General features: G+C 50.0%; 5 protein-coding genes across 5 annotated transcripts; 3 read left to right on the plus strand and 2 right to left on the minus strand.

Moving 5' to 3' along the window:
* Positions 1-207: 207 nt before the first annotated feature.
* L3040_001312 (uncharacterized protein) lies at positions 208-975 on the minus strand (the record flags this gene model as incomplete). The annotated part of the gene is made up of 1 exon (XM_007292866.1): positions 208-975. The coding sequence occupies one exon, from the start codon at positions 973-975 to the stop codon at positions 208-210; it is 768 nt and encodes a 255-aa protein (XP_007292928.1).
* A 323-nt stretch (positions 976-1,298) lies between these two features.
* L3040_001313 (uncharacterized protein) lies at positions 1,299-1,913 on the plus strand (the record flags this gene model as incomplete). The annotated part of the gene is made up of 3 exons (XM_007292867.1): positions 1,299-1,334; positions 1,393-1,666; positions 1,750-1,913. 3 exons carry the CDS (start codon positions 1,299-1,301, stop codon positions 1,911-1,913), a joined length of 474 nt encoding a protein of 157 aa, XP_007292929.1.
* Positions 1,914-2,363: 450 nt separating this feature from the next.
* Positions 2,364-3,335, plus strand: L3040_001314 (uncharacterized protein; the record flags this gene model as incomplete). Its single annotated transcript, XM_007292868.1, has 3 exons — positions 2,364-2,667; positions 2,721-3,229; positions 3,279-3,335. The coding sequence occupies 3 exons, from the start codon at positions 2,364-2,366 to the stop codon at positions 3,333-3,335; spliced, it is 870 nt and encodes a 289-aa protein (XP_007292930.1).
* Positions 3,336-3,559: 224 nt separating this feature from the next.
* On the minus strand, positions 3,560-5,683 carry L3040_001315 (uncharacterized protein; the record flags this gene model as incomplete). The annotated part of the gene is made up of 2 exons (XM_066156702.1): positions 3,560-5,452; positions 5,519-5,683. 2 exons carry the CDS (start codon positions 5,681-5,683, stop codon positions 3,560-3,562), a joined length of 2,058 nt encoding a protein of 685 aa, XP_066012729.1.
* A 4,816-nt stretch (positions 5,684-10,499) lies between these two features.
* L3040_001316 (uncharacterized protein) lies at positions 10,500-11,980 on the plus strand (the record flags this gene model as incomplete). The annotated part of the gene is made up of 3 exons (XM_007292870.1): positions 10,500-10,609; positions 10,753-11,728; positions 11,798-11,980. The coding sequence occupies 3 exons, from the start codon at positions 10,500-10,502 to the stop codon at positions 11,978-11,980; spliced, it is 1,269 nt and encodes a 422-aa protein (XP_007292932.1).
* Between the last annotated feature and the right edge of the window lie 329 nt (positions 11,981-12,309).

Below are 12,309 nucleotides of genomic sequence, written 5' to 3' on the forward strand. Positions count from 1 at the left end.
GGGAGGAGCAGCTGTAGAATGCAATACCCTTGATATCCCATATTTCAAGAGCCGTTGTCGAGGTGGGAACTTCATGAACAACTCCGGGAAGTAGGTCAACACCGTACACCTCGTCCAAAGCCAATCCCAGCGCCTGTCTTTCCATATCCTACCATCCAAACGCCATGTCGGAATCCCATGCAAGGCCAGCCCCTAGATTTTCCATCCCTAAAGCTTCAACCTCTCCTCGATGACCGCGACAATATCCTTCCAATCCATCATAGCCCCATCCCCCACATCGCCACAAGCAAGCTCCTTCTCCATCGGCCTCAGCACCTCAAACCAGCCCTCCCCGTCCTCCCCATCCTCACCTTTAACCCCCCACTCCTCCTCCAACACCCTCACCTGCCGGCCCGTAACCGGGTGCCGCCACATCGCCGTATTCATCGCCGGAGCCACCAGGATCCGCTTCTTCTTCTTCTTTTTCATCATCATCCCCTCCCCCTCCCCGGCAACCAGGCCCGTAGTATCCCACGCCCTGACCACACTCGTCAGCAAGTTATCCGCGAACCCGCCCGTGATCTTCGCCAGCGTGTTCGCGCTCAGCGGCGCGATGACCATGGCGTCCGCCCACCGGCGCAGCTCGATGTGCAGGATGCTGTTCCCGCGCTGCCAGGGCACGCTCCACTCCTGCTCGTCGAGGAACACGCCGTCGACGTTGGGGATGCGGCGCAGCGAGGAGAAGTGCGGCTGCTCGGGCGACTGGCCGGCGAGGAAGGCCGACGCGGACTGCGTGAGGATGATAATGATCGAGAGGTCGGCGTGCAGTGCGAGGGCCTGCGCGATGCAGGGGATCTTGATGGTGGCGACGGAGCCTGAGGCGCAGAGGAGGAGGTGCGTTTTGTTGTCGTTGAGGTGCGAGGAGGCAGTGAAGGGGGGGGAGTCGGAGAGAGGGGGAAGGGGGCGCTCGTGTTGGGGGGAGATGGCTTGGAGCATGTTGGGCTTGAGTTCGTCGTGGTTAATCTCTTTGGTAGGAGAGAAGATGATGAGTATGGTTATGGGGGTCGGTAGGTAAGAATAGGCATTTTGTCCTCGTCTTGTTCTGTTGTGAGTATGATGTGAATAAGGGGTGAGAAGGTCTGTCTCTCAGCTCGGTGTGACAAGGATAAGCTTTCCATTGCTCAGCCTCGTCTGATCGCCCAATTGATCGACTCACTATTGGTCAGCCCCGATAACGCGGGAGGGATATGAAGAAGTAAATATCGACATCATCGTCGACCTCGTCCCATCCTGCAAACCACGACAAACCATAATTCATAATGGCTACCAAGATGTTTTCCAGGCCTCTATCATCGGTAACACCCCGTCCTCCTTCTAATCGGTCAATAAAAAAATTAGCTAACAGCAACCAAGGCCTTCAGACAAGCATCCCGTCCGTCATCATTCGCCTTCCAATTCTCCCATCCCAGACGCACGCCCATAGCAGCCCGCTTCCTCTCCACCGAAGTCAAAGCTGCAATCGACAAGGCCGTCTCGTCAGCGCCCGTGGTACTTTTCATGAAAGGCACGCCCGAGACGCCGCAGTGTGGGTTCTCGAGAGCCAGTATCCAGATCTTGGGATTGCAGGGTGTGGATCCGGCGAAGTTCACGGCGTTCAATGTGCTGGAGGACGAGGCGTTGAGGGCGGGTATGTCCTCACTCTCATCTCACTCTCGGGGCAAACCGGAGAGGGACTTACTGGACGGCAAATGTTTGCTGACTGAGGAACAGGGATCAAGGAATACTCCGAGTGGCCGACGATACCGCAGCTGTATGTGGAGAAGGAGTTCGTGGGTGGCTGTGATATCCTGGTGGCGATGCATCAGAATGGGGAGTTGGCGAAGCTGCTGGAGGAGAAGAAGGTGTTGGTTCCTGCTGAGGAGCCTTCGACGTAATGAATGGATGTGAGAGTGAGAGGAGGCTTATACATGTATCAACAAGTGTTCCAATACGGGCAGGGCAATTGAACGATATCCGATACGGAGTTATGCCAGAGATAAGTTTTTTTCTGTTGTGATGTTCATCATGCGACTAGTGGTTTCTAAATTCATATTCAGGGCAGGATCATTGTCAGATTCTCGACAACTGTTGTTGAATGTTGTTACCGTGCATTTTTACGAAATTGTATGAAATTTATTGCCCAGATTATGGGCAATAGATTGTGACTTTGAGCTGTTAGCGAGCTGGGCCGTCTATGATTTCTCGGTTGAACGCGTTACTCGCGGCTTCCTTCTTTGGCTCTCTCAAGACGCCCTCCTCCACATCACACCTCAACATTGGATCCGTCGAGATCTCTTCAACATCTACCCAGGTCAATCGTTCTGTACCCCAATCTCCAAGACATTATGGCTCATCAAGACGCGCGTCAACGCGAGAAGATCAAGCGTGGTGTGGCCTCCCCACCAGGTCGACGAAGATCTCCAAGGCAGCCCCGAAAGCCCGCCAAAATCAGTCTCGCCCGCCCTGACACCAACCCTCCCATCCAGCGCCCAGTGGCCCCTACCAAAGAACCCCGCAAGACCAAGACCAGGCAGACCGTCTCCGTCGCCGGCATCTTCAAGAAGTCCAAGTCGTCTCGCCACAAGCACGACAAGCACCACAGACGCCGAGAGGCGTCCCCGGAGCCTGACCTCCTCGCCGACCTCACCGGTAAGCCTAAGCCCCCTCAGGAATTCGAGGAAAACTCAAGCTGATATGCGTAGATGGCATCGCCGAGGCCCGCGCCGCCCTGGACACCAAGAACAGAGCCAGCTTCGAGAAAGTGCACGCCAGTCTCACAGCCCGGATCGCCAGCACCCGCGAAAAAGACACGGCCTTTTTCCAGGACATGGCTGAAGCCGCGAATAAACTCACCGCGCCCCTCGCCGACGAGCAGGTCCAGTCCGTGACCATGGAGCACGGCAAGCGAGTCGTCAAGATGTACAGGATCGGCGATCGCGTCGAGAGAATCAAGGAGATGGTTGAGCAGGAGGAGAAGAGGCTGGTTGATCTGTGGAGGCAGTGGGACGAGGTCCAGGCTGAGTATGTGGCGCTGGGCGTTGATGTCTTTGGACGCGAGGCGTTTGGGCTGGACGGGGAGGAGAGGGAAAAGGGGTACAAGAGGGAGATGGAGTTAATTGATGTGGAGATTGCGACTCGGGTGGAGGAGTTGGCGGAGGATACTGAGGATATTGGGCCGGATATCATGAAGAAGATGAAGGCGTCGGAGAAGGTCTGTCACTCTCCCCCCGACGTGGTACACATACTAATACTGGACACAGGAACTGGACTCCAATGCGAAGAAGGAGCAGGCGAGGCTCATATCTACTTTGCTTTGAGTTTTCCAGAGTGCGGATATGGATCACATTTGCTCACGATAGCTTATCATAACTGCACACGAAGTAGGGCAGATCTCCATATTTCATGGACCAATAGTAGCAACATCTAGCTAAATGACACCCAAACCCATGCACCCCCAACACCACAGCTAAAGTGCATCCCAGGTCCCATAACTCCTAACCCCATATCCTCAATCCGCCCTCCCTTCCATTTCCGCTTCCACTCAGTAGCCGCAAATCCAAGCGGCCAAACACCAGAGAAGAGCGCATGCCGCGACGAGCATAACCCACAGCACCGGGTACTCTTGGAACTCCCTCACTCCCCTCGCTCTAACCGAATCATCCATCGCGGCGGCAGCGCTGCTGGCGGCACCCCGAGAAGGCTTTTCCTTCTTGTTCCTCCTGCTCCTGCGAGCCTTCTTTGCCATTCGGAGCGCACTGGCCAGTGCAGGAAGTGCAGGGAGTGCCTCCCCTTCGGGGATGCGCCTGGACTCTCCGGGGATGCGCTCCAGGGCGCTGAACTTGTTTGACGTCTTCAGGGACGCTAAAGACTTTGCGGTGCTGGTCTTGGTGGCTGTGTGGCGGAGGTTCTGTGGCTTGGATGCGGCGGGCTCGATGGGGGTTGTGGATGTCACCGTAGGCGCTGGGACGATGGCAGCCGCTGGGACGATGGCAGCCACTGGGGTGATGGTAACCGCTGGGACGATGGCAGCCACTGGGACGATAGCGGCCGCTGGGAAGATGGTAGCTGCTTGGGGGATGGTAGCCGCTTGGGCGATAGTAGACGCTGGGACAATGGTAGCCTCTGGGACGATGGTAGCCGCTGGGACGATGGTAGCCGTTGGGACGATAGCGGCCGCTGGGAAGATGGTAGCTGCTTGGGGGATGGTAGCCGCTTGGGCGATAGTAGACGCTGGGACGATGGTAGCCGCTGGGACGATAGCAGCCGCTGGGACAGTGGCGTGAACAGCAGCGACAGGACGAACCGGGATAGGAAGCTGAGCAGGACTTCCTTTCCCATCGAAATTCTTAAAGTGCTTTGGTATAGCGACGGCAATACGGCGCAGATTTGGGACTTGGGTCGATGCTGGCTTTTGCGTTGCCGGAATCTCGATTTCGCTTTCGGGCATTGAGGTGGTAGTCTCGGTTTTGCTTTGGGGTATCGAGGTGGTAAAAGCCGGTGTAGAGAGCTGATCAGGACTTCCCTGCCCATCGAAAATCCCGAGTTGCTTTGGTATAGCGACGGTAACAAGGCGCACATTTTGAACATTGGCCGATGCTGGCTTTTGCGTTGTCGGAATCTCGATTTTGCTTCCAGGCATCGAGATAGTGGAAGCCGGGGTAGGAAGCTGAGCAGGACTTCCCTTCCCATCGAAATTCTTGAAGTGCTTAGGTAAAGCGACGGCAATACGACGCAGATTTGGGACCTTGGCCGATGCTGGCTTTTGCGTTGCCGGAATCTCGACTCCGCTTTCAGGCATTGTGGTGGTAGTCTCGATTTCGCTTTGGGGTATCGAGGTGGTAAAAGCCGGTGTAGAGAGCTGATCAGGACTTCCCTGCCCATCGAAAATCCCGAGTTGCTTTGGTATAGCGACGGCAATACGGCGCAGATTTGGGACTTGGGCCGATGCTGGCTTTTGCGTTGCCGGAATCTCGACTTCGCTTTGGGGCATCGAGGTGGTAGAAGCCTCTATCTGAAGAACCGGGCTTAGGACCTGATTTACAGGTGCACTGGTCTCAATGGCCTCAGATAATGCTGCGATATTATCCTGGCAGAGGATTTCCACCAGCTCCTCCCTCGCCTCCTGGACCGCCTTCAAAGAAATCTCCAGGTCATCAGTATGTCTCAGGAGATTCGACACCCAGTCCATGATATCCGCGTCAGATAATTTAGCCGATAGCGGAGTGATGGGACCCGTGGAGGGCTCGGAATTTTCTGCATCGCCGTCGGCCTTCGGCTCACTGTTGCGGATCTGCTTCTTTTCGCTATACTCGGACAGCCCAGCCACGCCCTCATCTTCAAATTCCTCGAATTCCTCGGGAATTGTTGACAGGGTGCTAGTGTAGCTGTAACGAGCTGGTGAATACTCGTCTTCACCACGGGACGTTTGCGAGATCTACCAAACAGAATTCTCTATTAGCCTGACCCCCTGGCATGAACTCATGGACTCGGAACTGCTTACCTGGGTATCGATTTGGACATCCACACGTGCTCTTGACCATGCTCTGGCCTCTTCTGCCTGCTGTTCTTGGTCCTGATCGAACATCTCCTCGTCCCAGCTCTGCTTCTTGATAGTACCAGCAGCAACCTCTCGCTCCAAGGCATCGATTATCCGAGGTGATTCCATCTCGTCTGTGGATATCTATCGTTTCGAAAAGATGGTAATCGGAAGACGGAAAGATACAGAGAGGGAAAGATATGTGTGTAGTAGTACTCGTACTCGTTTAATGGTAGTGGGTGAAGACAAGGCAAAACAGCAATTCAGAAAGCGGTGGAGTGAAGAATGGCTTGTTGACAAGAGTTCAGAGCTGGAGTTATAGCTGGGGGAAGAAGACTGGAAGAAGGGAGGAAGACCTCTGATTTTGTAAATTGGTGGGTGTTGGGTGCGCGGGTTAAAATAAGTGAGTTAGTTAGCATTCTGTTAAGATACTAACCATTCTAGCGCTAGAAAAAGCCACAAAACCACAATTCTACAAGTTGCACAATTTACACAATCTGCAGTGTGCGGAAGAGGGCTTTCGGTACTGGCTAGGGAGGTTATTACCCTCGTTCTAGAGAGACCGAACGAACTAAGGCTTCCGCTTTTTTGGGGGTGGGGGGTATCGATTGGGTATTGGGTAAGGGACCAACTAACATCGCGTCGGGTTCGCTTCGTTCTCCTCCTCTCTCTTTGTATGTCTTTAGCGTAAGCTAAGCGAATTGGTAGGTAGGTAGGTAGGTAAGGTAGGTTAGTACGGATATTCTCTTTCTAGACCGACCTAGGAATTCCGCTCGAGATGAATTTTTTTTTTTTAGGTGGGATATTTAGTTGGGTGAGGAACTAACTAACATCGCGTCGGGTTCGCTTCGCTCTTCTCCTCCTCTCTTTATATATATATATATATATTCAGCGTGGGGTACACTGATGAGGAGGTAGGTGAGCGGATGAAGTTAAGGAGAGCAGATCAATATATCATTGTGTGAATTGAATGAATGGAATCGATAAAGTGGGGGGGGGGGAGGGGGGGCTCTCCAAAAAAAAAAAGATCACCAGGTAGCTCAGCTTAGCTGGTCTGGTCTGGTCTAGATTAGTTTCCGGATCGGTTCATGCGTGCTTGTACGGTAAAAAAAAAAAAGCGAGATGGATGTCTCACGTCACCTCACGGGAGTCCTTGTTACAAGAATGGAGTTTTTTGATATGGGCTCGTTGAGACGCTATGAAAGGATATATACATGTATGTATGTATGTATGATCTAGATGAGGTATCTCGTTTCCTTTTTTTTAAAAAAAAAACTTTTCTTCTTTCTCCCTTTGACTTTCTCGTTAGCGGAGTCTTTGTACCGTTTAAGTAGGGACTAGAGGTATGCTTAGTTTTAGCTGATATACCGGTATAATGCATGCGTGCTTGATTGTAACACAGAGTTGTTGCTCGAGTTTGGTAAGTAGGCTTTATGTATTTGTATATATGTATATTATACTGTGTATGGGGAATATCATGCTTGCTCAGCGACATAAGTATCTCTCTTTCTTCCTGGAGCGGGAGCGAAGTATACGCACACACATATGAAGTAAGTTGACGTAAATGGCAGGCAGCTTACGTAATCTCAAAGCGAACCTGAGAATGATTCTACTTGCGTACCTATAATACATATAAGAATATATTATAAAGCTTTAAGACTATCTCTCTTTTTCCCTCTTGCCTTCCTTCCTCTTTTTTCTGCTTCCTTTGCTGCCTCCCTCGGTTTCTTTTGCCTTTTCTGCTTCCTTTGCTGCCTCTTTTGCTTCCTTCCCCCCCCTCCTCTCCTTCCTCTCCTTCCTTTTCTCCTCCTTCCTTTCCTTTCTCTCCTTCCCCTTTCTCTTTTCTCTTTTCTTTTTTTTTTTTTTCGAGATCTCTCTCTAGACCGTTTGTACGCTCAGCTTATAGGTAAGCTCGGTAAGGTCGGTAATCTCAAGAGTATCGGCAATATCGATAACATCGGTAACGTCGCTAATATCAATAATGTCGATAAGATTCCAAAAAAAAAAAACCCTCGCAAAGCTCGTCAAGTTTAAAAAAAAAAATTGAAAAAGAACAAAGGTCGAAAAGTAACGAGTCCTAATAGTTCAAAGCCACGTCCTATATCATTTTAAGATTCTGCTATCCGTTACCACGCGTGCTGTTTAATTGACCAATCAATTGTGCTCGCTTAAAAAGATTAAAATGCGGTTGCATTTGAACCTGTATTCTCTTTAGAAGAAAAGAAGAGCATCTTTATTCTACGGTAATAAAGATTGATAAGCGCGCGAAGAGGCTTGGACGCCTTTGCTGTAATCTTTATAACCCTAACAAAGCGAAACGACTGTTCTTCGTTTTAGACTTCAAGTTAGCGGCTTATTCTTTGTAAGTATGACATTTAGTGTCTAAAGCGATTCGTGTTTTTTTAGGCGGTTTTTCAAGGTGGTGGAGCTCGTAAACACTCGCGGAAAAAAAAAAGAGAAGTGCTTTAATTGCTGTTGAAGCGATATTCGTATTCGATTTATTAACTGATAATCGAAAACGGCAATAAGTAAGCGGAAAGTGTAATAGTTAACGCGATTAATCCTGCATTTAATCGAGACGCATTGAGATACAAGCCTGGATGATACTAAAAGTCTGAATACTTGGTCCAAGGAAATAGACCATGGGTAGTATGGTGAATACCGTTATTCGCGAATCCGGCTTTGAGGTTTTGTTATTAGCCTTGTATAGTAAGTACATCTTATCAGATTTGATGAGACGACTATGCATGTAGAGCTAGCGTGTGCGGTATCTCTTCTCCTGTTTAGTTGTTATGCCGGAGTTGGAAACTTGAAGGGGAGAAAAGTGATGGAATGCTATATATATGGCTGCCTTTCCGGTTGATAATATCTGGGACAAAAAAGTAGTTCGGCTGGTTTGGTTAGTAGGCACGTCGCCAACTAACTAACGACCGAGGAGGCAACTAGCTAATTTTTCATCTAGCCCATGTCATTCGCAGGTTGCTTAAGCAAATGCACTACGTCGTGATCCATAGACAGCGTAGGTACTTTGGTGATAGCATAGGTACGCACGTAACCAGCTTGGTAGAGAGAAACATTGAGATTCCTAGGTGTTTCAAGGTGACTCGAGTGACCAAGAAACGGTTATACCGTGGTTCGGCTGTTTTTTTCCTTTCCTCCAGACTTGACGGCTTAGACGGCTTCGACGGAGAGGTGGTGAGAGGTGGAGGTGGAGGTGGAGATGGAGGTGGGCTCGCGTAAGTTTCGTAATCGTCGGCTCGCTTAGGTGGGCCTCCTTTTATCCTTTCAGTCTTAGTCGGCATAAGCGATTGCGGATCGGAAGCGAATGCGGATTTTTTCGAATATGTTAGAAATTCTTTAATACTATAGCATTTATTACTACAACTAAGAAATATTTACATAAATAATTAAACGTTTATTATACCGTCTTCGGAAACATTTAAAATCGTATCATCCGATAAAACATTTGACTATCGATTATTATTTTCATTAGAATTTGATTCGTCTTTTACTTTACGCAACGAATCGTTTGAATCTCTATTATTATTAGAATTGAAGCTATCGCTATCGATATTAATGTTTAGAAAAGGAATAATATTTTGCTTTAAAGAAAGGTCTCCGGTAGTATCGGTTGTAATTATTAGATTATTATTATCGAGAAAAAGTTTAGGTTAAGAAAAAGTTGGTCGAGGAATACCTTTTTTACGAGGCCGCAGAATTTGACGTTTAAAAGGTTGTTGCATCTAACAAATCTCTTCCGAATCGAAAATTAGAATAAGTATTGAATCGTCGTTTTTAATAATTAAGCTTGCAGCGTTTTCGTACAACCTTTTTACGCTCGCGCTTAGCTTTGCGTAAATCGATTTCTTTATAATATTTAGCATTTTTATTTTAAATTTTATCGGTGATTCATTATTATTTTACATTAGATTTAGAAAATTTCTAGCTTGCTGCTCAATAGCAAGCTTTTCATCGATTTAAAATATCAAACTATCGGTATATAAACACGTTTTCGGCTTATAATTAATGAAATACAATTAAATTATATTATTATGAATTAAAAAGTAATATTTTAAGTTGTATTTTGTATATAATAACTAGCAATAAAAGAAAAATCCGCATTCGCTTCCGATCCGCAATCGCTTATGCCGACTAAGACTGAAAGGATGAAAGGAGGCCCACCTAAGCGAGCCGACGATTAGGAATAAGAAGAGGATGGCTTCTGCCGGCTTTAAGAAAAAGACGCCCTCGAATTGATTGACTGACTAAGCCGACGCGGAATTAGCCCGCCCGCGCGGCTCAACTTTCAATTGAATTACGTGAAGTTGGTGAATTAAAGCTCGAATCCCCATCATCGCCAGACCTCTGAAACGAGCGGTGACCAAAAATCCGGACACTTACTTGAATGCGAAGCGGATGCAGCCACGAGCGCCAGGCGCGGCTAGATCGCGATGAGCACGTGAGTAATGCGGTTGGTATTGGACGAGGACGCGTGACGTTCTCTATTAGGGAGGTCCATGGGGTCCATGATCTCTTATCTTGGGTTTTCCTTGTTCCGTATAGGCACATATGCAGGCTAGAAGAAACCTTTGTAAACAATCGCTCATCTTTTTGCGGATGAGTGGAGTGTAACTTTTCTGTTTTCTTGTTTCGTGCCTTTCCCTTCATCCTCGTCAGCGTCGTAGTCATATATATACATATACACATCTTCATTCATCTACCGTAGTCCCGTGCGGCGCTACTGATTGACTAGATCCTTACAATCAATTCATTGACCCTCCTCAGACCTCTCACCTCTTCTCGGCAACATTCTTTTTGCTTTCCCAAGACAAAGAATCCCACTCCTTCAAGTACCAGCAGGTACATACATACATACTACCGACGACCGACGACCGACGACCGACCTCCATCATCACATACCAAAGATCAATCAGCAACGAACCCAATGGCCCCAGCAGCTGTCACTCCTCCTCGGGAGGTCCAGCAGGTCAAGGAACTCAACTCTGCTGCCGTTGCCCGCAAGATTGCTGAGACCGCGCCAGAGCTGACCAACAAGTAAGTGTCTCACTCAATTGCTGCTTCTGTCTATATATTCATCGCCTGTTTTTCCCCATCTCGATCATAGAAACTCGTCCGACTCGTCCAGGCTGTCCGATTTTTTTTTCCGCTTGAGGATCTCAACTGACAACAACACATAGCAATGCCCCCGAAGGTGGTCTGCGTCCATTGGATGCGTCCAAGCTGAAGTTCACCAGAACCACAACCCCCATGGCCGTCCCAGCACCCGGAGATCCCATTATCGCAACCGCCTCCCAATGTACAGATCACATGCTCACCGCAGTATGGAACACAACAACCGGCTGGGCGGACCCCGAGTTGCGACCCTACGGCACCCTCCCCCTGGCACCAACCGCATCCTGCCTCCACTACGCAACCCAATGCTTCGAGGGCATGAAGTTCTACCGTGGCTACGACGGCAAGCTGCGACTATTCCGCCCCGACTGCAACACCCGCCGCCTGCTGATCTCCTCCGTCCGCATCTCGCTCCCAGCCTTCGACCCCAAGGAGCTGGAGAAGATGATCATTGCTATGCTCGCCGTCGATGGCCCCAAATGGCTCCCCGAGCCTGGGTCGTACCTCTATCTCCGTCCGGCTATAATTGGGTCCGCTGGTGCTCTTGGTGTCGCTACGCCCAAGGAAGCCACCCTCTTCGTAATTGCCTGCTTCATGCCTCCTCTTAGCCAGGTCGGCGGGTTAAAGCTCCTAGCCTCGACGGACGGCGTACGAGCCTGGCCTGGTGGATTCGGCTACGCCAAGGTTGGCGCGAACTACGGCCCCAGTCTGCTCGCTACCGGCGAGGCTAAGCAGCGAGGGTACGATCAGGTTCTGTGGTTGCTGGACGGCAAGGTCACCGAGGCGGGCGCAAGCAACTTCTTCATTGTCTGGAAGACGACGGAAGGCAAGCTGCAACTGATCACGGCGCCGTTGGACGACAAGATCATCCTGGACGGTGTCACGCGCAGAAGCATCCTGCAGTTAGCTCGGGAGCGGCTCGTAGACGGCAACAGCAAGCTCGACGCCCTTGAGGTTGTCGAGCGGAACTTCACCATGGATGACGTTGTTGCCGCTTCCAAGGAAGGACGGATCCTTGAGGCTTTCGCTGCTGGCACTGCTGTACGTGTCTCCACCCCCAAACTTCGACCCCCTCCTCTCTCTGTGCGTGTGCTAACGAACATGGTGCAGTTCTTCGTGTCCCCAGTCTCCGTCATCAACTACAGGGACAAGGACATCCAGATCCCCATGGGCAGCGGAGAGAGTGGCGAGTACACCAGCCTGATCAGGACGTGGTTGTTCAACATCATGTACGGCAAGGAGGAGCACGAGTGGGGTGTCGTGGTCGAGGAGGAGAAGCAAACCGTAGCGTAGATCTCTCTGGACGTCTTTGCGGCGAGAGGAGGGACCTTTCTGCCTGGGGAGTTTCGGCGTTATAGCCATGGTGGGTGGGCTGGATAGACGTTTGGAAAGGTCAATGCAAGTAAGTCTTGAGGCATAGCATAGCATGGCACAGCATAGAGCGTCCCTAGCAAAAGCACATCGATCGGCGTCTATAGAAATAAACTCATTGGGCGTAAATACGCTCTCTCTCTCTCTCTCTCTCTCTCTCTCTCCATCTGCCATGTTTGCATGTGCTACCGGGATATGGTACGACGTCAGCGTTTGACTGTAAGACAAATACAGTTGTACAAAGTCCTGAC

Source organism: Drepanopeziza brunnea, assembly GCF_022702325.1.
Source record: "Drepanopeziza brunnea f. sp. 'multigermtubi' strain 214-2 chromosome Unknown ctg2, whole genome shotgun sequence".
Classification (NCBI taxonomy): Eukaryota; Fungi; Ascomycota; class Leotiomycetes; order Helotiales; family Drepanopezizaceae; genus Drepanopeziza; species Drepanopeziza brunnea.